The following is a 25,925-nucleotide window of genomic DNA, read 5'->3' as shown; positions in this document are numbered from 1 at the left end:
TCTTGGGCATGGTAGGCCAGAATAGGAGAAGGTATTTCAAATACCATAATACCACCATTTAGGGAAAAAAGCCACATTTTAACATCTACATATGGTATCTATGGGCCACAAAAACCCAGCCAGATTGTGTAGGTGTGTCTGTGCACAAAAAATAGAAAACTCTTTGTATGAAATATATAATACACTGTGTACATGTGGAATATTGAAGGTGTAAGAAATGTTGGTCAACAGGCACATCTACTATTTGAGCTCAGGATATCATTTCCATTAACTTATCAATGACTCCTTGAAGAGTTGATATGACAAAATATGATTTCATCATAACCTAATCCCTCCTCCCACCTTCATCTGTTTCATCAGCTCAAACATCTGCTCTGGTGGAAGGCTGGCAACTGCTTTGCTAATGGACTCTGGGGCATCCTCAGGACTGATGGTCTCTCCATAAGGTGACTCAATGACAGGGGCACCAGTTCCAAGGCCTGATTGGGAAGAAGGTACAAAAATGTTAAGGAGGTAAAACAAAGAGCTAAATCATTTCATGTATCTACTTTCCAAGGCTGCTGTAAGAACTTGTTGATAACTTTAAATTTTCTGGAGCCTAGAAATAAGTGATTTGCAAATATTTTATTTCTGTGAAGTAAAGTCACAGAGTGTATTTTCTGTTCTCTGATGAAAGTTGAGACCAAGAGCATACAGGTGAACAGTGTTAACCTAAATTAGGGACTAGGCATATCCATTTCCTTTCACAAGTCGTTTCAGAAGCAAAAGGTTCAAACAGAAAAAGTTCTAATTTCAAAATGGAGTTTTTGGATCTATTACCTTGTGAAAAAGCCATGAGAATGCCTTGGTATTCCCACCAGTTACAGATCTGGCAACATAATTACAGGAGTGGCAAACACTAATGACAGTTAACATGATTTACGGCTTGGTAAGCCTGAAATTCATCTTCAACTGGAAATTAACTCCTTGGAAATGGAAGGGCTTAAGCCAATTTTACCTTATTTCTCAAAGATACACACACACTTCCCTAATGCAGGCACTTTAGGTAGGTCAAGTAAAAAGGCTGATAACCATTTCAACAGATACTAAAACATATCATTAAGTGGGAAATCTTCATTGCTACATCTTTACTAACTCATGTTATATACAGCTTGGATGTATACTCACTCTTCAGCTCTTCTTTGTTCTTTTCGCTGGCAGCATTGTCCACTCGAAGTGCTCTCCCACTAAATTCACGGCCATTTAGGTTTCGCATGGCACTAAGTGCTGTCTCCTGGTCTTGGTATTCACAGAAGCCATAACCTTTTGGCTTTCCTGTCTCCCTATCATAAACCAACCTGGAGAGCAGAAGCAAGCGTCAGGTACAAATGTTACAAACACATAGGGTTCCTACTACCATTACTGTTGTTTTAGTCGCTAAGTTGTATCCAATTCTTTTGTGACCCCATGAACTGTAACCCACCAGGCTCCTCTGTCCATGGGATTTTCCAGACAAGAATACTGGAGTGAGTTGCTATTCTCTCCTCCAGGGGATCTTCCCAACCCAGAGACTGAACCCAAGTCTCCTGCATTGGCAGGTGGATTCTTTAGCACTGGGCTACCTGGGAAGCCCCTCCCACTACCACTGCCTTGTAATTTGGTCTAGGTAAGACAAATAACCCCATTGCTCTGTCCCACTGAAACATTGTTTACACATCTTTTTAATTGAAAACAATGTATCTTAGTAAACATGAATGTGAGTCCTATGGTATGCGAATCTCAATGAAGCTGTTACAAACTAACAAAGAAGAAGAATGCATGTGAAAACTCACCAGTAAAAACCTTGCCATTATTACTAAGGGCCAAGTCTGTGGTGATTCTTAAGAAACTTCCACCAAGTAGTAAAAGAGGATCTCACCTGAAACTAACAACAGGTCCAACCTCAGAAAAGATGTCCTTTAACTGCTCTTCAGTAGCCTCATAAGGAATGTTCCCCACTAAGGAAGAAAATAGATAACATAACAAAAGTCTGATTTTTCTAACCTAGATCTTTAGTGACAAAGTATCTGAATATATCACTGACAATGTAACAGCTGGTTCAAATACAATGATCCTTCAACCTCAGTTCCCTGGTAGTCCGTTAGATAGGATTTTAATTCTGGCTGCTGACTTCAATTACAAGAGAAGTAAACCACTGAGACTGGACACAAAAGAAGACGGCACTCTTTAAGTATCAGTTCTCAGACTAGACTGACAAGTGTTAGATTTCCCTTAACTATGGTGAGAATAAATACTTAGGCATTGGTATTTATCTGAAGTTAAGTTTTATCATTAACTACTAAAAATGTCAATATTATAATTTTCAAAGCTGGCACATGTCTTTATATTCACATATACATGCACTCAAAAGAGAATGACCATGAGTGTACTAGAGGATGTTTAAAAATTATTCTGTTGTAAAACAACTATAACAAAAAATATTGGGAACTATTTCCTCACGTTTCTTCCAAAAGATGCTTTAAAATCACCACGCGTACTTAAAAACAACAACAACAAACTTATTTCGGCTGAAGATTACTCAGAATAGACTCGACCCTCTTTAAAATTTCTTCAACGTGGTTTTAATCGTTCGTTCATTCATTCATTCTTTCATTTACAATCCACCTTAAGACGCCAGGTAGCCACTACTACTAAACACGAACTAAAATGTAACCGGTAAAAAGCAGAGGATGAAAGCCCTTATGAGAGGGCGGGAAGTGAACACAGGCTCTAATACCCTCAGCACACAACCTGTATTCTAGTTAGAGGGTGAGAAGTACCACAGGACAGTTGCCATGATCCCTCGCTTCTGGCTAATAATTGAAGCTCATGAAAAGAGAAACGCATAGAAGCTAAACGGTAGTTTTTTACAACACTGTAGTTTTTGCTGAGAGACCTTGGGGGAAGGGATGCATCACTTTGATCACGAGTCTATCAGGCTAGGGGCCCCACAGGATAGGCAGGTCGAGCTGTAAGCCCGACCTACGGCTCCCATGGCGATTTCTGAGGCGCAGGGAGGGGATTCCCCGCCGCTCCCAGTCTTTTTCTGTCCCTCCCCGATGCTTGGTTCCTCAGAATTCCTCTCACCGAACACGGAACGTAGAGAACGGTCCACCGCAGGGTCTCTTACAGTCAAACCCGCCATCGCTCTTTTCCGGCGGCTTCCGGTGCGCCGAAGACTTCTGGACAGCGCTCGAGCCCAGCGCGGAACACACTTCCCTACGGCCCGTGAGCCGGAAGCGCCTGAGCCGGAGGCGCTGGGGCCGGATGGACGCAGGGTCCCTCCCTCGGCGTCATTCCGTCACAATCGGCACGTATTACTTCCACTGGAGCACTAGGGCCCCCGCCCTGTCCCCCTGTCCCCGTACCCCGCTTGAGAGTAACCCTGTTCTGAGCTAGAGCTCGGTTAATTTGAAGGCTTTTAGTATATAGAATTTCTTATTATTCATTTTTTCCTTAGGCTAACGCAAGTAATTGCTGACCCCAAAAATGATGGTGGCGGCGGCTTTACCATAGTAACAGGGAAGTCATTTGATAAACAACCCTGGCACTTTAACTTTAGTTCCTCCCTGTTAGGGAAGGGAAACGCGTGGCTCCACCCCAGCGGCGTGAGTTTTATTCTTTTGCAAAAGCTGTGAACGTTCGGACTGAGAGAAAGAGTCGAGGCATCCTAGAGAATGAGGGTTGCTCAGTGTCAAGTCGTCAACGTAGCTGAGGATATGGGGAAGTAAAAACAGAACAAATTTGCCTGCTTTCATGTAGTCTTTGGGCTCCCTGTGCTTGGTGGTGAGGGGGCGGGGCGACGGAGGATGTTGGCAGGCAGGGTATCAGAAAACATCGAAACTGGAAGTATCTTTGATCCCTGGTACACAGCAAGCAGCTAAGGTATGATTTTAACTCGGGTTGCTTTGGCTCCAGAGGATGAATGTTTATGTGATGTATCTACTACTTTCAAATATAACTCAGAATTTTAATGGCGTAACTTGAAATCATTTTTGGGAAAGAACTTAAGAGCATAGGGCCTGGTGATGGTGGATCAATGGCTCATAATAACGAACCACGAAGAACAGATTGAGGCACCACGGCTTGTTCTGCCTTCAGCCATTTGTGGAGAATGGACTGTTGGTTCTGTCACTTCATCAACCACTCCTATTGATTAAAAAAGAAGAGATGTGTACAAGAGATATTTCCTAAGCTTTTCTGGGGGGAGGGGTTTCAGATACAGGCTAAATACCTGTGACCCTACATCTCATTGCTATTGTCCATGATTGTCTTTTCCCTTCATTGCTTCACTCCCAGAGAGGCACATTTGTTTTGCCTCCAGTTTGCAGCAAAATGAAGATAGAAGGTGTTGTCTGATGCTGTTATAGGTATAACATCTCAGAGAATCATGGAATGACATCCCCCTCTGAAAGGTAGCAACTTCTGGATAGACATCTTTTCATGGAAAAGATTCAAAATAGCTCTTGTAGCATTATCTAAGTTAAGAAAATCCTCTAGGAGGCCTGCAGACATAAGGTAACTAGGGACCCTCAGAGAGCACCTGAATGTTGACGCAGATCCTGGTCAGTATCTGGCTATGGGTACCAATTGCCTTGCTTTCCGGAAAGAAACATCATTCCTAGGTTTTGCACACTGGTTCTGCACCAGTGTTTATACTTTCTGAGAATGTTTGAGGGTTCAGCTCTGAGGCTACTCTACAGATAATTGTCTAATCCATCAAAACTGGCTGTTCAGTCTTTCGGTTTTAGCATTTTCATTTTTTATTTCTTATCTAACTACTTTTCTTAATTCATGCTCAATGAATATATTTTCTGTATTCCTTTCCCAGAATCCTGTTGCTTCAAAGGAGGTTTGGGATTCACCTGTCCAAAGGCTGCCTTATGAGATCTTTTGCTTGGTAGCAGACCAGGGAGTTGGGCAGTCAGCTGAATTAGAAGATTTCATTTGTTCTTGGCAGTGGCATGCTGACCTCTTGTTGCTGATTGAGGACTGCTTCCAAACTAAGCATTGGGGAAAACTGATTAAAAGGAGGAAGTCTTTTGAGTTTTTTTCTATAGAAACCACCAGGCTTGTCTAAAACTTTTGTCAATTTGGGGTCTTGTTCTGTTTCAGAACCAGAAATCTGGGAGACCATTGCTTTGGCACGTGGAATCCAAGGCCTAGCGAAATGAAGGTGGATATCACTGGATAGCACTTAAACTCCAACAGTATGCTGCTAGGTGAGCAGGGCTTGATTGAGCATGTGGATAATGGTATCAGGTTGGCATAAACAGGGTGATGATTAAAACGAGTTACTATTTGTGAAGGCCCATATGTTGGGTTGGCCTGAAAGTTTGAGTTTTTCCACAAGTTGTTACAGAAAACCCCAAACTTTTGGGCCAATCCAAAAGATTACAGAGCTTCTTTACATAGATCTCACTTGATTCTCACAAAACCTGGGAGACAGTTTTAGTGTGCCGTCTTTTTTCTTATTGTGATAAAATATGCATAACAAAATTTATAATTTTAACCATTTTAAGTGTATAATTCAGTGGCATTAAGTGCAACCATCATCACTGTCCCATTTCCAGAACTTTCATATTTTCACAAACCGAAACTCTGTACCCAGCAAACACTAATTCCCCCTCTCATTCTGTCTCTATGAATTTGAATACGTACCTCACATAAGTGAAATTATAACACTTTTTTTTTTTTGGTTATAGTTTGTTTAACTTAACATAATGTCTTCAAGGTTCATTTATGTTGTAGCATGTATCAGAATTTCCTTCCTTTTTAAGGCTAAATTGTGTGTATATACCATATACATATATATATTGTGTGTCCATTGTGTGTATATACCATATTTTGTTTATTCCTTCTTGCATTGTTGAACACCTGAGTTGCTTCTACCTTTTGGCTATTGTGAGTAATGCTGCTATCAACATGGGTGTGCAAATATCTGTCTGAGCCCCTGCTCTCAGTTCTTTTGGATATATATGCAGAAGTTGAATTGCTGGATTGTGTGGTAGTTCTATGTTTAATTTTAAAAAACAATTTTACTTATTTATTTTTGGCTGTGCTGGGTCTTCGTTGCAGTGTGGCCTTTTCTCTAGTTGTGGGGAGCAGGGGCTACTCTCTAGTTGTGGTGTGTGGGCTTCTCATTGCAGTGGCTTCTCTTGTGGAGTATGAGCTCTAGGGCAGGGTTTTCCATGTGGCACTAGTGGTAAAGAACCTGCCTGCCAATGCAACAGGCATAAGAGTCATGGGTTCGATCCCAGGATCAGGAAGATCCCTTGGAGAAGGGCATGGCAACCCACTCCACTATTCTTGCCTGGAGAATCCCATGGACAGAGGAGCTTGGTGGGCTACAGTCCATGTGGCTTGGACAGTAAAGAATCTGCCTGCAATGCAGGAGACTGGGTTTGATCCCTGGGTCAGGAAGATCCCCTGCAGAAGGGAATGGCAAACCACTCCAGTATCCTTGCCTGAAAAATTCCATGGACAGAGGAGCTTGGTGGGCTACAGTCCATGGGATCGCAAAGAGTTGGATATGACTGAACAAGTAACACTCATGGGCTCTAGGGAAGAGGCTCAATAGTTTTGGCACACAGGCTTAGCTGCTCCAATGCATGTGGGATCTTCCTGTGTCAGGGATCGAACCCATATCTACTGCATTGGAGGGCAGATTCTTTACCACTGAGCCACCAGGGAAACCCCTATGTTTACCTTTTTGCGGAACCATCCTACTTTTACATTCTGTCATTTTACATCCTATCATTTTACATTCCTGCCAGCAGTACACAAGGGTTCCTATTTCATCCTCAGCAACATTGTTATTTTTTTAAAAATACAGTCCACCCTAATGAGTATGAAGTGTGTTGTGGTTTTGATTTGCATTTCCCTATTATATTGGAAAAACCTACCATTCTCCTCTCCTGTGTGTCTCCTTTACTTTAACATAGAACACTTCACTTTGAATACTTCCGTGTTTTTCCCCACATGAAGCAATTCTCTGTGATACCAGGTGGGTGTCCTACAATTTAATTCAACTCTGACACTATCTGCTTGGAGATAGCATTAAATTCATAGGTTAAAGGCTCAGTGCCACAAGACTGCCTTTCACCTCCACTTAAGATGCCAGTTGTAAGTTCAGGTTATCACCTATACTTCTGACTAACTGGCTATATAAATGAGAGGTTCCAATGACTCCCTCCTTGGTTTCAACTTATTAACTAGAGTGGCTCATAGAACTCCAGAGAACAGTTACTTACATTTACTGGTTTATTAAAGGATATGACAAAGGATACAGTTAAACATCCATATAAAAAGATATATAGGATGAGTTCTGTGAGGTCCTGAGTGCAAGAGCTTCTGTCTCTGAAGAGCTGGGGTGCATCACCCTTCTGGTACTTGGATGTGTTCACCCACTGGGAAACTCTTTGAACTCCTACTTTGGGGATTTTTATGGAGGCTTCATCACATAGGTATGATCAATTATTGCTCTATTTCCAATCTCTCTCCCCTCTCTGCAGGATAGGGAGAAAGTGGAGCCAAAAAGTCCAAGCTTCTGATCCTAGCTTTGTCATTCTGATAACCAGCCCCCATCTAGGAATTTACCTGGAGTTGCCTCATTAGAACAAAAGATACTCCTAGTGCTCTTACCACTGGGGTGAAAGACCAAATATTAGAATAAGAGGTGCTCCTAGTGCTCTTAGGAAAGGGTTTTTGGAGTTCTGTGCTAGAACCAAGAATGTAACCAAATATATATGTTTTCTGTTATCTCTCACCTAAGGATTAATGAGCTTTTTGGCTGTTTGTATATCTTTGGATAAATGTCTATTTAATTCCTTTCCCCATTTTTTAATCTGGTTGTTTGGTTTTTTGTTGTTGTTGCGTTGTAGGGGTTTTAAAAAATGTATTTTGGATCCTAATCCCTTATCAAGTATATGGCTTGCAAATATTTTCCCCATGCTGTGGGGTGCCTTTTTACTGTGTTGATAGTGTCCTTTGATGCACATCAGTTTTACATTTTGATAGAGATCAACTTATCTTTTTTTAAATTTGTTGCCTGTGCATTTGGTATCATTTCCAAGAAAACTTTGGCAAATCAAGTGTTATGAACCCTTTCTTCTATGTTTTTTCTAAGAGTTTTATAAATTTAATCTCTTACATTTAAGTCTTTGGTCCAGTTCAAATTAATTTTTGTATCTGGTTTAAGGTAAAGATCCAACTTCATCCTTCAGCATGTGGATATCCAGTATTGCCAGTGCCACTTGTTCAAGACTGCCCTTCCCCACTGAATGGCCCTGACACCCTTGCTGAAAATCGTGTGACCATTGACCATATATGTGAAGATTTATTTCTGGACTCCCAATTCTATTCCATTGATCCATATGTCTGTATTTGCTAGTAACACACTGTTTTGTTTATTGTAACTTTGTAGTAAGTTTCAAAATCGGGAAGTATGAGGTCTTCAACTTTTTTTTCTTCAAGATTTTTGTAACTATTCAAAATCCCTTGAGATACTATAGGAGTTTTAGGATGGATATTTTTTAAAATTTCTGCCAAAATGTCATTGGGATTTTAATAGGGATTGCTTTTGGTGGCATCATAACAATGTTGAATTTTCCAATTCCTAGACATGGATGGCTTTCTATTTGTTTGTGTATTCCTTAATTTCTTTCAGTAACATTTTATAATTTTCAGCATAAAAGTCTTTCACCTTTTGGTTAAGTTTATTCCTGAGTATTTTATTTTTTGATACATATGCATGTGGAAATGGCAATCCACTCCAGTACTATTGCCTGGAAAATCCCATGGACAGAGGAGCCTGGTAGGCTACAGTCCACGGGGTTGCAAAGAGTCGGACACGACTGAGCGACGTTCCTTCCTTCCTTCCTTCATGCATGTACATATATATTTGATATATAGCATTGTATTTTTACGTGTATATCACAATGATTCCCTATTTGTATATATTGCAAAATGATCACCACAATAAGTCTAGTTAACATCCATCACCCCACATAATTACACTTCTGATGAGAACTTTTATTTTTATTATTTTTGAAATTTATTTATTTTAATTGGAAGCTAATTACTTTACCATGTTGTAGTGGTTTTTGCCATACATTGACATGAATCAGCCATCGGTGTACATCTGTTCCCCATCCTGAACCCCCCTCCCACCTCCCTCCCCATCCCATCCCTCAGGGTCATTTGAGTGCACCAGCCCTGAGCACCCAGTCTCATTCATTGAACCTGGACTGGCGATCTGTTTTACATATGATGATATACATGTTTCAATGCTATTCTCTCAAATCATCCCACCCTCACCTTCTCCCACAGAGTCCAAAAGACTGTTCTATACATCTGTGTCTCTTTTGCTGTCTCACATATAGGGTCATCATTACCATCTTTCTAAATTCCATATATTGTGTTAGTATACGGTATTGGTGTTTTTCCTTTCCAACTTACTTCACTCTGTATAATAGGCTCCAGTTTCATCCACCTCATTAGAACTGATCCAAATGTATTCTTTTTAATGACTGAGTAATATTCCATTGTGTATATGTGCCACAACTTTCTTATCCATTCATCTGCTGACGGACATCTAGGTTGCTTCCATGCCCTGGCTATTGTAAACAGTGCTGCGATGAACACTGGGGTACACATGTCTCTTTCAATTCTGCTTTCCTCGGTGTGTATGCCCAGCAGTGGGATTGCTGGGTCGTATGGCATTTCTATATCTAGTTTTTTAAGGAATCTCCACACTGTTCTCCATAGTGGCTGTACTAGTTTGCATTCCCACCAACAGTGGAAGAGGGTTCCCTTTTCTCCACACCCTCTCCAGCATTTATTGTTTGTAGACTTTTGGATTGCAGCCGTTCTGATTGGCGTGAAATCATACCTCACTGTGGTTTTGATTTGCAGTTCTCTGGTAATGAATGATGTTGAGCATCTTTTCATGTGTTTGTTAGTCATCTGTATGTCTTCTTTGGAGAAATCTCTGTTTAGTTCTTTGGCCCATTTTTTGATTGAGTTGTTTATTTTTCTGGAATTGAGCTTCAGGAGCTGCTTGTATAATTTTGAGATTAAATTCTTTGTCAGTTGCTTCGTTTGCTATTATTTTCTCCCATTCTGAAGGCTGTCTTTTCACCTTGCTTATAGTTTCCTTTGTTATGCAGAAGGTTTTAATTTCAATTAGGTTCCATTTGTTTATTTTTTCTTTTATTTCCAATATTCTGGGTGGTGGGTCATAGAGGATCCTGCTGTGATTTATGTCGGAGAGTGTTTTTCCTATGTTCTCCTCTAGGAGTTTTATAGTTTCTGGTCTTAAATTTAGATCTTTAATCCATTTTGAGTTTATTTTTGTGTATGGTATTAGAAAGTGTTCTAGTTTCATTCTTTTACAAGTGGTTGACTAGTTTTCCCAGCACCACTTGTTAAAGATATTGTCTTTTCTCCACTGTATATTCTTTCTTGCTTTGTCAAAAATAAGGTGTCCGTAGGTGTGTGGACTTATCTCTGGGCTTTCTGTTTTGTTCCATTGATATATATTTCTGTTTCTGTGCCAGTACCATACTGTCCTGATGACTGTAGCTTTGTAGTATAGTCTGAAGTCAGGAAGGTTGATTCCTCCAGTTCCATTCTTCTTTCTCAAGATTGCTTTAGCTAGTCGAAGTTTTTTGTATTTCCAAACAAATTGTGAAATTATTTGTTCTAGTTCTGTGAAAAATACCGTTGGTAGCTCAATAGGGATTGCACTGAATCTATAGGTTGCTTTGGGTAGTATACTCATTTTTCACCATATTGATTCTTCTGATCCATGAACATGGTATATTTGTCCATCTACTTGTGTCCTCTTTGATTTCTGTCTTTTTTTTTTTTAAATTTTAAAATCTTTAATTCTTACATGCATTCCCAAACATGATGATTTCTTTCATCAGTGTTTCATAGTTTTCTATATCTAGGTCTTTTGTTTCTTTAGGTAGATTTATTCCTATTTTATTATTTCATTGAAATGGTGATTGGAATAGTTTCCTTAATTTCTCTTTCTGTTTTCTCATTGTTAGTGTATAGGAATGCAAGAGATTTCTGTGTGTTAATTTTATATCCTGCAACTTTACTATATTCATTGATTAGCTCTAGTAATTTTCTGGTGGAGTCTTTAGGGCTTTCTATTTGGAGGATCATGTCATCTGCAAACAGTGAGAGTTTTACTTCTTCTTTTCCAACCTTGATTCCGTTTATTTCTTTTTCTTCTCTGACTGCTGTGGCTAAAACTTCCAAAACTATGTTGAATAGTAGTGGTGAGACTGGGCGCCCTTGTCTTGTTCCTGACTTTAGGGGAAATGCTTTCAATTTTTCGTCATTGAGGATAATGTTTGCTGTGGGTTTAACATATATAACTTTTATTATGTTGAGGCATGTTCCTTCTATTCCTGCTTTCTGGAGGGTTTTTATCATAAATGGATGTTGAATTTTGTCAAGGGCTTTCTCTGCAACTACTGAGATAATCATATGGTTTTTATCTTTCAATTTGTTAATGTAGTGTACTACATTGATTGATTTGCAGATATTAAAGAATCCTTGCATCCCTGGGATAAAGCCCACTTGGTCATGATGTATGATCTGTTTAATATGTTGTTGGATTCTGTTTGCTAGGATTTTGTTAAGGATTTTTGCATCTATGTTCATCAGTGATATTGGCCTGTAGTTTTCTTTTTTTGTGGCATCTTTGTCAGGTTTTGGTATTAGGGTGATGGTGGCCTCATAGAATGAGTTTGGAAGTTTACCTTCCTCTGCAATTTTCTGGAAGAGTTTGAGTAGGATAAGTGTTAACTCTTCTCTCAATTTTTGGTAGAATTCAGCTGTGAAGCTGTCTGGCTCTGGGCTTTTGTTTACTTGAAGATTTCTGATTACAGTTTCTATTTCCGTGCTTGTGATGGGTTTGTTAAGATTTTCTATTTCTTCCTGGTTCAATTTTGGAAAGTTGTACTTTTCTAAGAATTTGTCCATTTCTTCCAAGTTGTCCACTTTATTGGCATACAGTTGCTAATAGTAGTCTCTTAAGATCCTTTGTATTTCTGTGTTGTCTGTTGTTGTTTCTCCATTTTCACTTCTAATTTTGTTGATTTGATTCTTCTCCCTTTGTTTCTTGATGAGTCTGACTGATGATTTGTCTATTTATCTTCTCAAAGAATCAGCTTTGGGCTTTGTTGATTTTTGCTATGGTCTCTTTTGTTTCTTTTGCATTTATTTCTGCCCTAATTTTTATGATTTCTTTTCTTCTACGAACCCTGGGGTTCTTCATTTCTTCCTTTTCTAGTTGCTTTAGGTGTAGAGTTAGGTTATTTATTTGACTTTTTTCTTGTTTCTTGAGATAAGCTTATATTGCTATGAACCTTCCCCTTAGCACTGCTTTTACTGAGTCCCATAGGTTTTGGGTTGTTGTGTTTTCATTTTCATTCGTTTCTATGCATATTTTGATTTCTTTTTTTATTTCTTCTGTGATTTGTTGGTTATTCAGAAGTGTGTTGTTTAGCCTCCATATGTTGGAATTTTTAATAGTTTTTTTTTTTTTTTTCCTGTAGCTGACATCTAATCTCACTGCATTGTGATCAGAAAAGATGCTTGGAATGATTTCAATTTTTTGAATTTACCAAGTCTATATTTATGGCCCAAGATGTGATCTATCCTGGAGAATGTTCCGTGTGCACTTGAGAAAAAGGTGAAATTCGTTGTCTTGGGGTGAAATGTCCTATAAATATCAATTAGGTCTAACTGGTGCATTGTATCATTTAAAGTTTCTGTTTCTTTGCTAATTGTCTGTTTAGTTGATCTATCCATAGGTATGAGTGGGGTATTAAAGTCTCCCACTGTTATTGTGTTATTGTTAATTTCCCCTTTCATACTTGTTAGCATTTTTCTTACATATTGCAGTGTCCTATGTTGGGTGCATATATATTTATAATTGTTATATCTTCTTCTTGGATTGATCTTTTGATCATTGTGTAGTGTCCTTCTTTGTCTCTTTTCACGGCCTTTATTTCAAAGTCTATTTTATCTGATATGAATATTGCTATTCCTGCTTTCTTTTGGTCTCCATTTGCATGAAATATCTTTTTCCATCCCTTCACTTTCAGTCTGTATGTGTCCCTAGTTTTGAGGTGGGTCTCTTGTAGACAGCTTATATAGGGGTCTTATTTTTGTATCCATTCAGCCAGTCTTTGTCTTTTGGTTGGGGCATTCAACCCATTTACATTTAAGGTAATTATTGATAAGTATCATCCTGTTGCCATTTACTTTGTTGTTTTGGGTTCAAGTTTATACACCTTTTCTGTGTTTCCTGCCTAGAGAAGATCCTTTACATTTGTTGGAGGGCTGGTTTGGTGGTGCTGAATTCTCTCAGCTTTTGCTTGTCTATAAAGATTTTGATTTCTCCTTCATATTTGAATGAGCTCCTTGCTGGGTACAGTAATCTGGGTTGTAGGTTTTTCTCTTTCATCCCTTTAAGTATATGTCCTGCTATTCCCTTCTGGCCTGAAGAGTTTCTATTGAGAGATCAGCTGTTATCCTTATGGGAATCCCCTTGTGTGTTATTGGTTGTTTTTCCCTTGCTGCTTTTAATATTTGTTCTTTGTGTTTTATCTTTTTAATTTGATTAATATGTGTCTTGGGGTGTTTTGCCTTGGGTTTAATCTGCTTGGGACTGTCTGGGGTTTCTTGGACTTGGGTGGCTATTTCCTTCTCTCTTTTAGGGAAATTTTCAGCTATTATCTCCTCAAGTATTTTCTCATGGCCTTTCTTTTTGTCTTCTTCTTCTGGAACTTTTAAGATCTACTCTCTTAGCAACTTTCAAGTACACAGTGAAGTATTGCTAAGTATATTCACCATGGTGTACATTACATCCCAGGTCTTATTTATTTTATAACTGGAAGTTTGTATCTTTTGACCACCTTCACCCTTTTCACCCACTCCCCAATCCTGGCTACTGGCAACCACCAGTCTAGTATAACTAGTGAGGATTTTTTTTTTTTTAAATAAGACTTCACATACAAGAGACCTCACATGGTATTTCTCTGACTTAATTCACTTAACATAGTGCTCTCAAGGTCAATCCATGTAGTCACAAATGGTAATATTTCCTTCTTTTTGTGACTGAATGGTGGCTCAAAGGTAAAATAATTCACCTGCCAATGCAGGAGATGTGGGTTTGATCCTTGGGTTTGGAAGATCCCCTTGAGAAGGAAATGGCAACCCATTCCAGTATTCTTGCCTGAAAAATCCCATAGACAGAGGAGCCTGGCAGGCTATAGTCCATGAGGTCACAAAGATTTGGGTACAACTTAGTGACTAAACAACAGAAATATTCCATTGTATATGTGTATTACATTTTCTTTCTAGTCATCTGTACATGGGCACTTAGGCTGTTTCCATATCCTGGGTATTGTAAATAATGCTGCAGTCCACATTGGGGTTGCATAATTATTTTCAACTTAGTGTTTCTGTTTCCTTCAGATAAATACCCAGAATTGGAATTGCTAGATCATGCAGTAGTTCTGTGTTCAATTTTTGGAAGACCCTGTATACTGTTTTCCATAGTGGCCATACCAATTTACATTTCCACCAACAGTGCACAACAATTCCCTTTTCTTCACTCCCTCACCAATACTTGTTATCTCATGCCTTTTTGAAAATAGCCATTCTGACAGATCTGAGGTGGTATTTCACTGTGGTTTTAATTTGCATTTCCCAGAAGACTAGTGGTGTTGAGCACCTTTCCATGTATCTGTTGACCATGTGTTTGTCTTCTTTGGAAAAAAGTCTATTCAGATCCTCTGCCCATTTTTAAATCAGATTGTTTGCTTTTTCCCCTTTGAGTGTTATGAGCTCTTTATATATTTTGGATAATAACCCCTTATCAGACATATTATCTGCAAATATTAAATTAAATATTAACTAATTAAATATTAAAATATTATCAGACATATTTCCCATGTGGTAGGTTGCCTTTTCCTTTTGTTGATGCTTTCCTTTGCTGTACAGAAGCTTTTGGTTAGGTGTAGTCCGACTTGTTTATTTTTGCTTTTGTTGCCTATACTTACTCTTTTTGATACTATTATAAATGGAACTATTTTCTTAATTCCCTTTACAGATTGTTCATTATTGGTATTTAGAAATGCAACTGGTTTTTGTATGTTATTTTGTACCCTGCAAATTTGCTGAATTCGTTTATTAGCTCTAATGAGCTTCTTGGGGGGCAGGAATATTTAGAATGTTCTACATACAAGAACATGTGATCTGCAAACAGATAATTTTACTTCTTCCTTTCCAATTTAGATGTCTTTTATTTAATTTTCTTGTCTACTTTCTGTGGCTAGAATTTCCTTTTTGATATTGAACATTGTTTATCTGACAATGTTTTAATTTCTCCCTCATTTTTGAAGGACAGTTTAGTCACATATAATATAGAAGTCTCAGTTAACATTTATTCTTTCAGCCCTATAAATATGTTATGCCACTTCTGGACTCTGAGGTTTTCACTTAGAAATTTGCTGATCATCTTATTGAGGATCACTTGCATATGAATCACTTTTTCTTGCTCCTTTCAGGATTCTCACCCTTGAGCTGTTGGCAGTTTGATTATAATGTATCCTGGTGTAAGCCTCTTCAGTTAATCTTACTTAGAGTTCATTGAGATTCTTGGACTTGTGAATCCATATTTTCCCTCAAATTTGGGAAGGTTTCAGCCATTATTTCTTCAAATAACCTCTCTACTCCTTTTTTCTTTCAGTCTATGGGACTGTCATAATGCATATGTTACTTGATGTCCCATAAGTCTTTTAATCTCTGTTGACTTTTCTTCATTCGTTTTTGCCCCTCCAACTTGATCATTTCATGTGATATCTTCAGTGTCACTGATTCTTTCTTCCTGCTTCAGTCTACTGTTGAGCCCCTTCAGTGGATATTTTTGTTGAGCTCCTGTATTTTCAACTCTAGAATTTCTTTTTTGTTCCTTTTTATCATTTTTAACCTCTTTGTTGATATTCTCATTTAAAAAATATATCCCTTTCCTGATTCCCTTGGTTCTTCGTATTTTCCCTTAGTTCGTTGAGCAATTTAGGACAGTTGTTTTAGTCTTTGTCTGGTACTTCTGTGCCTGTGCTTCTTCAGGGACAGTTTCTGCCACTTAATTTTTTTTCCTTTGAATATGGCATTTTTTCCTATTTCTTTGTAATTTTTTTAAACGGAAAATTAGTTTTTTTTTTTTTTTTTAAAGCAGCCTTGCAGATAGGCTCTGTGCTGGGGAAGACATTTGCTAACTAACAAGGCTCTGAGCTTTGGCTGTGGTTCCTTTAGATCTTGTGGTGCCTAATCCTTATATTTTATTGTCCAAAATTCCTGAATGAGCCAATTATTTTTCAGTCATCGATTTGAAGGATGCTTTCTAGAATTAAGCCTGTGCTAAATCATCCTCTACCTATGACTTTAAGACTATTGAGAGGATTCTTAGGCATTACAGGCTACTGCACATTTGGATTTGAGTTATAGGGAAATTGCCAGGCCTTTATATAAACTTATAACTGAGATAGTTATATAAAGTTTATAACTTTATGTACACTTATAACAAGATCATGGCATCTGGTCCCATCACTTCATGGGAAATGGATGGGGCAAGAGTGGAAAGTGACAGACTTTATTTTCTTGGGCTCCAAAATCACTGCAGATGGTAACTGCAGCCATGAAATTAAAAGACACTTGCTCCTTGTAAGAAGAGCTATGACAAAGCCAGATAGAATATTAAGAAGCAGAAACATTACTTGGCCAACAAAGGTCTGTCTAGTTAAAGCTATGGTTTTTCCAGTAGTCATGTATGGATGTGAGAATTGGACTGTGAAGAAAGCTGAGCATCAAAGAATTGATGCTTTTGAACTGTCATGTTGGAGAAGACTTGAGAGTCCCTTGGATTGCAAGGAGATCCAACCGGTCCATCCTAAAGGAAATCAGTCCTGAATATTCATTGGATATGATCCCCTGGAGAAGGAAATGGCAACCCACTCCAGTATCCTTGCCTGGAAAATCTCATGGACAGAGGAACCTGGTGGATTGCAGTCCATGGGGTCGCAAAGAGTCAGGCACGACTAACACACACACATGAAGAAAATATTCATTGGACATAAAAGAAAAGAGGGGGGATGAGAGATACTTCTTAGGCAGGTTGATAAGAAGTCCAAGGTCCCTGAGGAGGAGAAAGGGGTCTGGGGCTGTCAAGGAGAAAAGGACAAACATTTTTTTTCTACATTGCTTTGTCTTATATTATGTGTGTTAGTCACTCAGTGGTGCCCGACTCTTTGCAACCCCATGGACTGCAATCCACCAGGTTCCTCTGTCCATGAGATATTCCAGGCAAGGATACTGGAGTGGGTTGCCATTTCCTTCTCCAGGGGATCTTCCCAACCCAGGGATTGAACCTGGGTCTCCTGCACTGCAGGCAAATTCTTAACTGACTGAGCTACAAGGGAAGCCCTGCTTTGTCTTAGTCAGTATAACAATGTATTTTGCTCAAGGACATGTTTCTCCTTAACAAGAACCTTCCAACTAATCTTGTTATCTTAAGAGGTATGTTGTAAGGTCTGGTAAGACCTTTCTATTGTTAGTTCTAATCCTGAAAGATGATGCTGTGAAAGTGCTGCACTCAATATGCCAGCAAATTTGGAAAACTCAGCAGTGGCCACAGGACTGGAAAAGGTCAGTTTTCATTCCAATGCCAAAGAAAGGCAATGCCAAAGAATGCTCAAACTACCACACAATTGCACTCATCTCACATGCTAGTAAAGTAATGCTCAAAATTCTTCAAGCCAGGCTTCAGCAATGCGTGAACCGTGAACTTCCAGATGTTCAAGTTGGTTTTAGATAAGGCAGAGGAAGCAGAGATCAAATTGCCAACATCCGCTGGATCATGGAAAAAGCAAGAGAGTTCCAGAAAAACATCTATTTCTGCTTTATTGACTATGCCAAAGCCTTTGACTGTGTGGATCACAATAAACTGTGGAAAATTCTGAAAGAGATGGGGATACCAGACCACCTGATCTGCCTCTTGAGAAACCTATATGCAGGTCAGGAAGCAACAGTTAGAACTGGACATGGAACAACAGACTGGTTCCAAATAGGAAAAGGAGTACGTCAAGTCTGTATATTGTCACGCTGCTTATTTAACTTATATGCAGAATACATCATGAGAAATGCTGGGCTGGAAGAAGCACAAGCTGGAATCAAGATTGCCAGGAGAAATATCAATAACCTCAGATATGCAGATGACACTACCCTTATGGCAGAAAGTGAAGAGGAAATAAAAAGCCTCTTGATGAAAGTGAAAGAGGAGAGTGAAAAAGTTGGCTTAAAGCTCAACATTCAGAAAACGAAGATCATGGCATCTGGTCCCATCACTTCATGGGAAATAGATGGGGAAACAGTGGAAATAGTAACATACTTTTTTTTTTTCCAGCTCCAAAATGACTGCAGGTGGTTATTGCAGCCATGAAATTAAAAGACGCTTACTCCTTGGAAGGAAAGTTATGACCAACCTAGATAGCATATTCAAAAGCAGAGACATTACTTTGCCAACAAAGGTCCGTCTAGTCAAGGCTATGGGTTTTCCAGTGGTCATGTATGGATGTGAGAGTTGGACTGTGAAGAAAGCTGAGCGCCGAAGAATTGATGCTTTTGAACTGTGGTGTTGGAGAAAACTCTTGAGAGTCCTTTGGACTGCAAGGAGATCCAACCAGTCCATTCTAAAGGAGATCAGTCCTGGGTGTTCTTTGGAAGAAATGATGCTAAAGCTGAAACTCCAGTACTTTGGCCACCTCATGTGAAGAGTTGACTCATTGGAAAAGACTCTGATGCTGGGAGGGATTGGGGGCAGGAGGAGAAGGGGACGACAGAGGATGAGATGGCTGGATCGCATCACCGACTCAATGGATGTGAGTTTTGAGTGAACTCCGGGAGTTGGTGATGGACAGGAAGACCTGGCGTGCTGCAACTCATGGGGTCGCAAAGAGTCACGCAAGACTGAGCGATTGAACTGAACTGAACTCAATCTTGTTAATTTAAGATGTATGTTGGGGAAGTGGGTCTGATAAAAGTATGTAAGGCCTTGATAAGACTAGTGAGTAGGGCACTCTCCATCCCCTTTCTTATGTCTCTTGTCAGAAGCTTTCTCTGTCCTTTTTTGTACTTTAATAAAACTCTGCTACACCAAAGCTCTGGAGTGATCAAGCCTGGTCCCTGGTCCTGAAGCTGTATCTTCTTCAGAGATCATGAATCCAACATCGTTTACCATAAGCTATCAGATGTATACAGAGTGGAGGCTATTCTGAGCTAGCTAATGCCAATGTACAGTTTTTTTTTTCCCCCTGCAGGGTGCCCTATCTGATTGTCTACTCGTCACTGCTTCAGAGAAACAGAAGCATCAACTTTCTACCAATTTCTTCCTCAGAAGCAATGGAAGGATGGAGTTTTGACATCATCCTTGTTCTTTCTTTCCTGTTCTGTTTTTCTTCAAGGCCCTAGTTTTACTCTAAAAAACTGTTGTGATTATTTTGAAGACCTACAGAAAGAGATACCATCTGAAAACTTTGACACAGGCCAGTCATAGGACTTAGAGCTCAGAGGGAACCAATCTTCTTCTTTAAGAAAGACCACTAACTAAGTCCTCTAGCTAAGTATCTATCTTTCTTTTCTAAATCCTGTTGCAACTTTTCAGTTCATCTAGAGATGAGATAGTTATCAGTTTGCATGTGTGCTCTCTGTGACCCCATGGACTGTGGCTCACCAGGCTCCTCTGTGCATGGGATTTCCCAGGCAAGAATACTGGAGTGGCTTGCCATTCCCTTCTCCAGGGGATCTTCCTGACCCAGGGATCAAACCCACGTCTCTTGTGTCTCCTGCATTGGCAGGCAGATTCTTTACCATTATACCACCTGGGAAGCCCCTAATTGTCAGTTTACTGAACTTCAAATAGAAAGGCAGAAAAGGGTAGTCTCTCAGTACACTTGTTTCTTTACTCAAAATTGGTGCTAGGACTCAGCAAATTTGGTGAAGATTCCCAGTTGCTCATGTAATTGCAATCTATTTTTGTCAGGTTTTATCTTCACATACCGTTGGCTACACACTGGAAACAGCCTCAAGATTGTCAATCAGGAGTGCAAGAAGAACCACAAAGAGAATTTAAGAGAAAAAGCAGAGATTAAACCTAAGTGAAGAGATGTGCAGACAGCCCTTCCTTGTAAGTCTAAAGAGAGAAATTTTGAATTGCCTTTTATCAAAAAGGAATGGCAGCAGCAAGACAGATGGAGATATGACCTCCAGATCCTTGAAGATTAAGCCTGTGATTTGATATAAAAATATGAGAATTGATATAAGCAGAATGGGAGAGAGATCAGTAATGCAGGTTGTGATATGAAATGATTAGACTATAGGCTACTGCATGAGCAAAAACTGTCCTTTGCATGGAGGCATATGGATGCTTAATTAACTGAGGCATTATAAGGCTGGCACAATCTTATTACAGTGACTACCATTTTTATGAAGCATTATATATGATGCTAGAACAGTCTTCAATAGTAGTCTTATTAACAACAGAAAAGCTGTACAATCCATGCTTTCCTCTCATTTTTGCCCATGTAATAGTCACTTCCTGTAAGGGAAGGGTTAGTTTTGTGATGATATAACAAATTACATAAAATGAACTTCTGTGGTTGTCTTCTAGAGTATTGAGATGGTTTCCCACTCTACAGAATGGTAGAATGGGAATACTGATGAGAACCTCAAGGGAATAGAAATGGCAGCAGCACTTTTACAAAGAAGGAAAAGCAGATGGAATCCTAGGGACCTTTGGCTAGGGACTGGACCTGAGCCTGAGAAATGACACTGAAGTTGCATATTAGAAAAGCCTGTATGTGGGATATATCACATCTCTCATATCCTATTGTTATCATAATCAAACTTTATCATTTTAAAGGTGAGAAACCAAGGAACAGTGACGTATATGAGAGTCATTTTTTTAAGCACACATGATTAATTGAATTGAGTTCATATCTTTTTGATTCTCAGCCCAGGCCTGATCCTTTTGGACTACAGTGCCCCTAATGGAAATGTACCAAAGGAAAATAGGTCCTACTCAAGTGTGAAGAATCAAGCAAAGGGTTAACTGGACTTAAGAGTGGATACCAAACTACTTTTTCTTTTTTAAATTTGATAGAAGCAAACAAACTGTTGGAAGAATTAGAAGATATTTTCTGTGTTGAGAACTTGATTTTTATGTGCTGTCAGTACTGAATCATCCTAGCATGGTGTAATAGAAAGGTGTTGGATTTAAGTACTTATTCCTTCCTTTATCATTAATGTGTTACTTAACTTCTCTGAGCCACAGTTTCTTCATCTGTAAAGTGGAGATAGTAACAGTGCCTAATTTATAGGGCTATTGTGAGGATTAAAAGAGATAATGCATGTAAAGCCAAAAATAGTAGCTCTAAAGAGTTCTCTGAATGTAGTTAAAACGCTTTGGGCCATGTGTAGAATGGTACATCTCCCTGTAGAGAAAGTATTTTCCCAAATGTGAGTTTTAACACACACTGAAATGTGGTTTTGCTCATCCAGGAAAACCCAGGACCACAAGGACTTCATCTTTATGACTCCTTTTTCCTCCTCATTATTATCTTAGACCCCAGAAGACAGGGCTGGATTTCATAGGCAGCTCTGTAATTCAGCATAAGAAAACAAGGCTAGAAATTCCACCAGAGATGAGGGCTTTGCTTGGCCTTGGGTGGGGTTTCTTAGCCTCCATACTATTGATGTTTTCACCTGGATACTTCTTTGTTGTTGTGGGAAGGTGGTGGGCTGTGCTGTATACTGGGGGCTTTCCTGCTGGCTCAACAGTAAAGAACCTGCCTGCAATGCAGAAGACCTAGTTTGATCCCTGGGTTAGAAAGATCCCTGGGAGAAGGGAATGGCAACCCACTCCAGTGTTTACTACAGGTTGTTTAGAAGCATCCCTGGCCTCTACCTATTAGATGTCAGTGGCACCTCATTCCTTCCCCTGGTTGTGCTGGCCAAAAGTACCCTCATCTATTGCCAAATGTCCTGTGGGACAAGGGGAGACTTTGAGAACTTAGGAGAAATGAATCTGCTAGCTGTTTAGCACACAAACATCCTGTAGGATAAGCTAATGAAATCTTTAGGAATGATTGGTAATTTAAAGGGCAAGGAAGAATGAAGAAAAGAAGAATTCAGGCAGAGGAACACTTAGAACTTTGAAAGAGAACCTGTGTTATATTTCAGGTCTTACTGATACAGAGATTAATAAGACATAGGTTCTGCTCTCAAGGGGCTCACGTTTTAATGGGAAGGTCCCCCACTTGAACAACGAGAATGCCATGGAGTGAGTGCTGTGTCCGAGATATATGGAAGGTGCTGTGGGGCAGTGGGAGCCCAGAGGTCAGGCACCCATATTAGTGGGGTACAGGAAAGGCTTTCCAGAAGAGATCATATGTGAGCTGAAGAATGAGAAAGGATTAGCCTGGCAAAGATAAAGGGAGGATGGAAGAGACATAAGAGAGTTTGGGGTTTGGTTGGAAGTGCAGATCATTTAGGTTGATTGGAAGAGGAGCATTCAAGAACAAGGAGTGGTGGAAGAGATGGCATGTAGGAACTAGGAGGCAGGAGGGAAAGGATATATACATGGCTCAGTGGTAAAAGAATCTGCCTGTGAAGGCAGGAGTTGCAAGAGATCTGGTTCAGTCCCTGGGTTCTGAAGATCCCGTGGAGAAGGAAATGGCAACCCACTCCAGTATTCTTGCCTAGAGAATCCCATGGAGAGAGGAGCCTGGCAGGCTATAGTCCATAGGGTTGGAAAGAGTCGGACACGATTGAGCATGCACACACCATATATATATATAATTTTGATTGGTTCATGTTGTTTTTTGGCAGAAACCAACACAAAACTGTAAAACTATTTTCCACCAACTAAAAATATAAGTAACATTTTAAAAATAGCTAAGAGAGCCTACCCTTTAACAAAAACTTTGAGAATATAAAAATAAAGCCGATTGAAAATAAAAAAAAAAAAAAGATAGGAAGCAGATCATGAACGTCCCTCTAAGCCACATAAAAGACAACCGTGAGAACTATCAAGAGCCATTGAGTTTCTCCATTATCTTGTTTGACTTTAAGGAAGATTACTTTAGCTGCAGGGTAGAAGATAGATTGGAAGTAGGGTGACCAGTCAGGAGGTTATTATTGTAGTCCAAGTGAGAGATGATTATGTCTTGATTTAGGGTAGTGGCAGTGAGAAGGATTTCAAGATTTGTTTATGTGATGAGAACAATAGGATCTGGGGATGAGTTAGGTATGGGGACAATTTCTGGCTTGTGCTATTTGTATGCTATTCACTAGGATGGACAACACTAGGAATAGAAGAGGTTTGGAAGGAAGATAAAGTTTAATTTGGGAGAAGTTGAATTTGAAATAGTTGTGATCACTGAGGTGGGGATATCTAATAGACATTAAATATGTAAGCCTGAAGATCAGGAGAGAATTTAGGGTAAAGATTCAAGATTAAGAGTCATCAGGAGAAACAAGCCATGGAAATGAATGAAATAGTCCAAGGAGAATGTGTATACTGAAAAGGGATGAAGGCTAAGGATATTCCTAGGGCCTGGTTCTTCACTTCATTTTATCACATCCTCTGAGAAGCGTTCCTTCACTAACTTATGTAAATATCACCTCGTCGCTCTATTCCTTTGCCCTGCTTTCATTTGGTAACACATTACAATTGCATATTATGTTACATATATGACCCGTTAGCGTTTAGGCTACTCTCAGATATATACAACAATATAATCAATAGGCATTACAGAGTTCCACCACTCCAAATTAAAATTTTTTCTCACATGCAATTTAAAGCTTCTTCATCCCCCAACCTCCAGTGCAGTTGACTGGAGATCCCATAGATCTTCAGTGAAGAAAAGTGACTTAGTCTGTTCTTTCACTCTCCTGGCTCCTTCCTGACCTACTTGCTCTGCTGCTTTGAGTTCCTCTAGTGTTGACAGTCCCAGTAGGTAGGAAGGGAGAGTCTTAAAGGGACAGTGAGGCTTAATTGAGTGGATCTTTGAGTGGATCTGGTGTAAGCTGCTATCAGTGCCCCAGTACTGCCTTTTCTTACAATGTATTTTTGTGGTTTCTTCAGACTCCACTTCCCACTCCCCTAGTGGACCTCCTCCCTGTGCCATTCCTGATGGGAACAATATACACTGACTGTCTTCCCCTATGGCTCTTGCTCACACAACTTTCTCCTCATGGGATCCTCATTCTTCTGCTGGAGTTGCCAGATACACTCTAAGGAAACTACCTGGCCCATAGAAAACATGGTCCCTTGGAAGTCTAGACCTTTCTCTTTGTCCTGCTGTTGTGAACAACTTCAACCAGTTTTCTGCCTTCAGTTTTTCTTCAGTTGAAAGTCAAGCACAAGCTTGCCTTATTCAAACACCACAGGGCATATGTTAAGTTCTCCCACAAACCCTTCCTGCTTTAGTGGCTACATAGGCAGGCCTAAACATTTCTGTAGTGCAGCAAGCCTTCAACCTGAGATTAAGATACCAGTCTCACCTCTTGAAAGGTTTAACTGAGACCTTTTCCTTGCCTTGAACAGAGCTTCCCTGGCCCAGGCAGTAAAGAATCTGCCTGCAATGTGGGAAATGTGGGTTCCATCCCTGGGTTGGGAAGATCCCCTGGGAAGGGAATGGCAACCCAGTCCAGTATTCTTGCCTGGAGAATCCCATGGACAGAGGAATCTGGTGGGCCACAGTCCATGGAGTCCCAAAGAGTCGGACATGACTGAGTGACTAACATACTTAACAGGGGAACCATAGTGCCTTCTACTCCCATTAATCCTCTTAAATATTCTCTTTCTCTTCCTCGAATTAATTTCTAGAGTTCTCCTGGATGTAAGGGAGGTGACTGGTGAGTAATGATAATTGAAATACCAGTTTAGCTACCTCTTAGTACTTATTTGATGTGATTATTTATAAATGAGAAGCAATATAAAATACTAGTTAAGAACATAGACTCTGGATCTATACTGTCTGGTTTCAAATCCCAGCTTAAACCATGTGACCTCTCTATGCCTCAGTTTTTTATTTGTAAAATGGGAATAGTAATGGTATCTATATCATAGGATTTTTTTGTGAGGACTAAATGTGTATGTGTGTGTCTTAGATTAATATCTTAGAATAGTAATTGGTATAATAGTAAGTGCTATGTGTGTTTGCTACTGTGCTACTATTTATTGTTCTTTGACTTAGAATGTAAGCTCCAGGTGTGCAAGATCTTTGTTTGTTTACTGCTGCATTTCCAGCTCCCAAAACCAGTACATTTAATAAGCACTAGTAAATGTTAGTGCCTTACAGATTTCTCCTGAGTAAATGTGATGGTTAAGCCTTGAATGCTAAAGTATAGGCAGACAAAATGTGGTCTGAGAAGAGTAAGAAAGACAGAGAGAGGAGAACCAGGAAGCTATGATATTCCAGAAACGATAGGAGAGGAGGAGAGCTTCCCTGGCTCACGTGGTAAAGAATCAGCCTACAATGCGGGAGACCTGGGATTGATCCCCGAGTTGGGAAGATCCCCTGGAGGAGGGCATGGCATCCTACTCCAGTATTCTTGCTTGGAGGATCCCATGGACATAAGAGCCCGATGGGCTACAGTCCATGGGGCTGCAAAGAGTTGGACATGACTGAGTGACTAACACTCTGTCACTTTCATAGGAGACAAGACGTAAATAAGTAAGAAGCGAGCAATAGCATCAAACATTGCTAGAGTGGCAAAGGAAAATAAAACACATATAGTCATTACATTTTGTAACA

General features: G+C 39.7%; 2 protein-coding genes across 17 annotated transcripts in view; one reads left to right on the top strand and one right to left on the bottom strand.

The window, feature by feature from the left end:
• Positions 1 to 3,620, bottom strand: part of CSTF2 (cleavage stimulation factor subunit 2) — a 29,142-nt gene extending 25,522 nt beyond the window's left edge. For 3 of the 4 annotated variants that reach the window (XR_011446244.1, XM_070291089.1, XM_070291088.1), the window contains exons 1-4: positions 3,106 to 3,547; positions 1,898 to 1,976; positions 1,168 to 1,337; positions 343 to 479 (exon numbers count right to left, since the gene is read on the bottom strand). Coding sequence is in view for 3 of the 4 variants with exons in the window: in XM_070291089.1 (XP_070147190.1) it covers positions 343 to 479; positions 1,168 to 1,337; positions 1,898 to 1,976; positions 3,106 to 3,163 (444 nt within the window). In the remaining variant the exon portion in view is untranslated. Of the gene's footprint in view, positions 1 to 342; positions 480 to 1,167; positions 1,338 to 1,897; positions 1,977 to 3,105 lie in introns of all 4 variants that reach the window. The other variant, XM_070291087.1, reaches the window with a different exon arrangement.
• The window catches only part of SYTL4 (synaptotagmin like 4), a 90,990-nt gene continuing 68,383 nt past the window's right edge, over positions 3,319 to 25,925 (top strand). For 4 of the 13 annotated variants that reach the window (XR_011446243.1, XM_070291084.1, XM_070291078.1 and 1 more), the window contains exons 1-2: positions 3,322 to 3,903; positions 5,134 to 5,240. The gene's annotated coding sequence lies outside the window, so the exon portion shown is untranslated. Of the gene's footprint in view, positions 3,904 to 5,133; positions 5,281 to 12,596; positions 12,734 to 20,146; positions 20,291 to 25,925 lie in introns of all 13 variants that reach the window. The other 9 variants (XR_011446241.1, XM_070291077.1, XM_070291073.1 and 6 more) reach the window with 5 other exon arrangements.

Source organism: Ovis canadensis, chromosome X, assembly GCF_042477335.2.
Source record: "Ovis canadensis isolate MfBH-ARS-UI-01 breed Bighorn chromosome X, ARS-UI_OviCan_v2, whole genome shotgun sequence".
Lineage (NCBI taxonomy): Eukaryota > Metazoa > Chordata > Mammalia > Artiodactyla > Bovidae > Ovis > Ovis canadensis.
The sequence above is the reverse complement of the archived record's forward strand: the minus strand, read 5'-3'. Positions and strand labels throughout refer to the sequence as shown.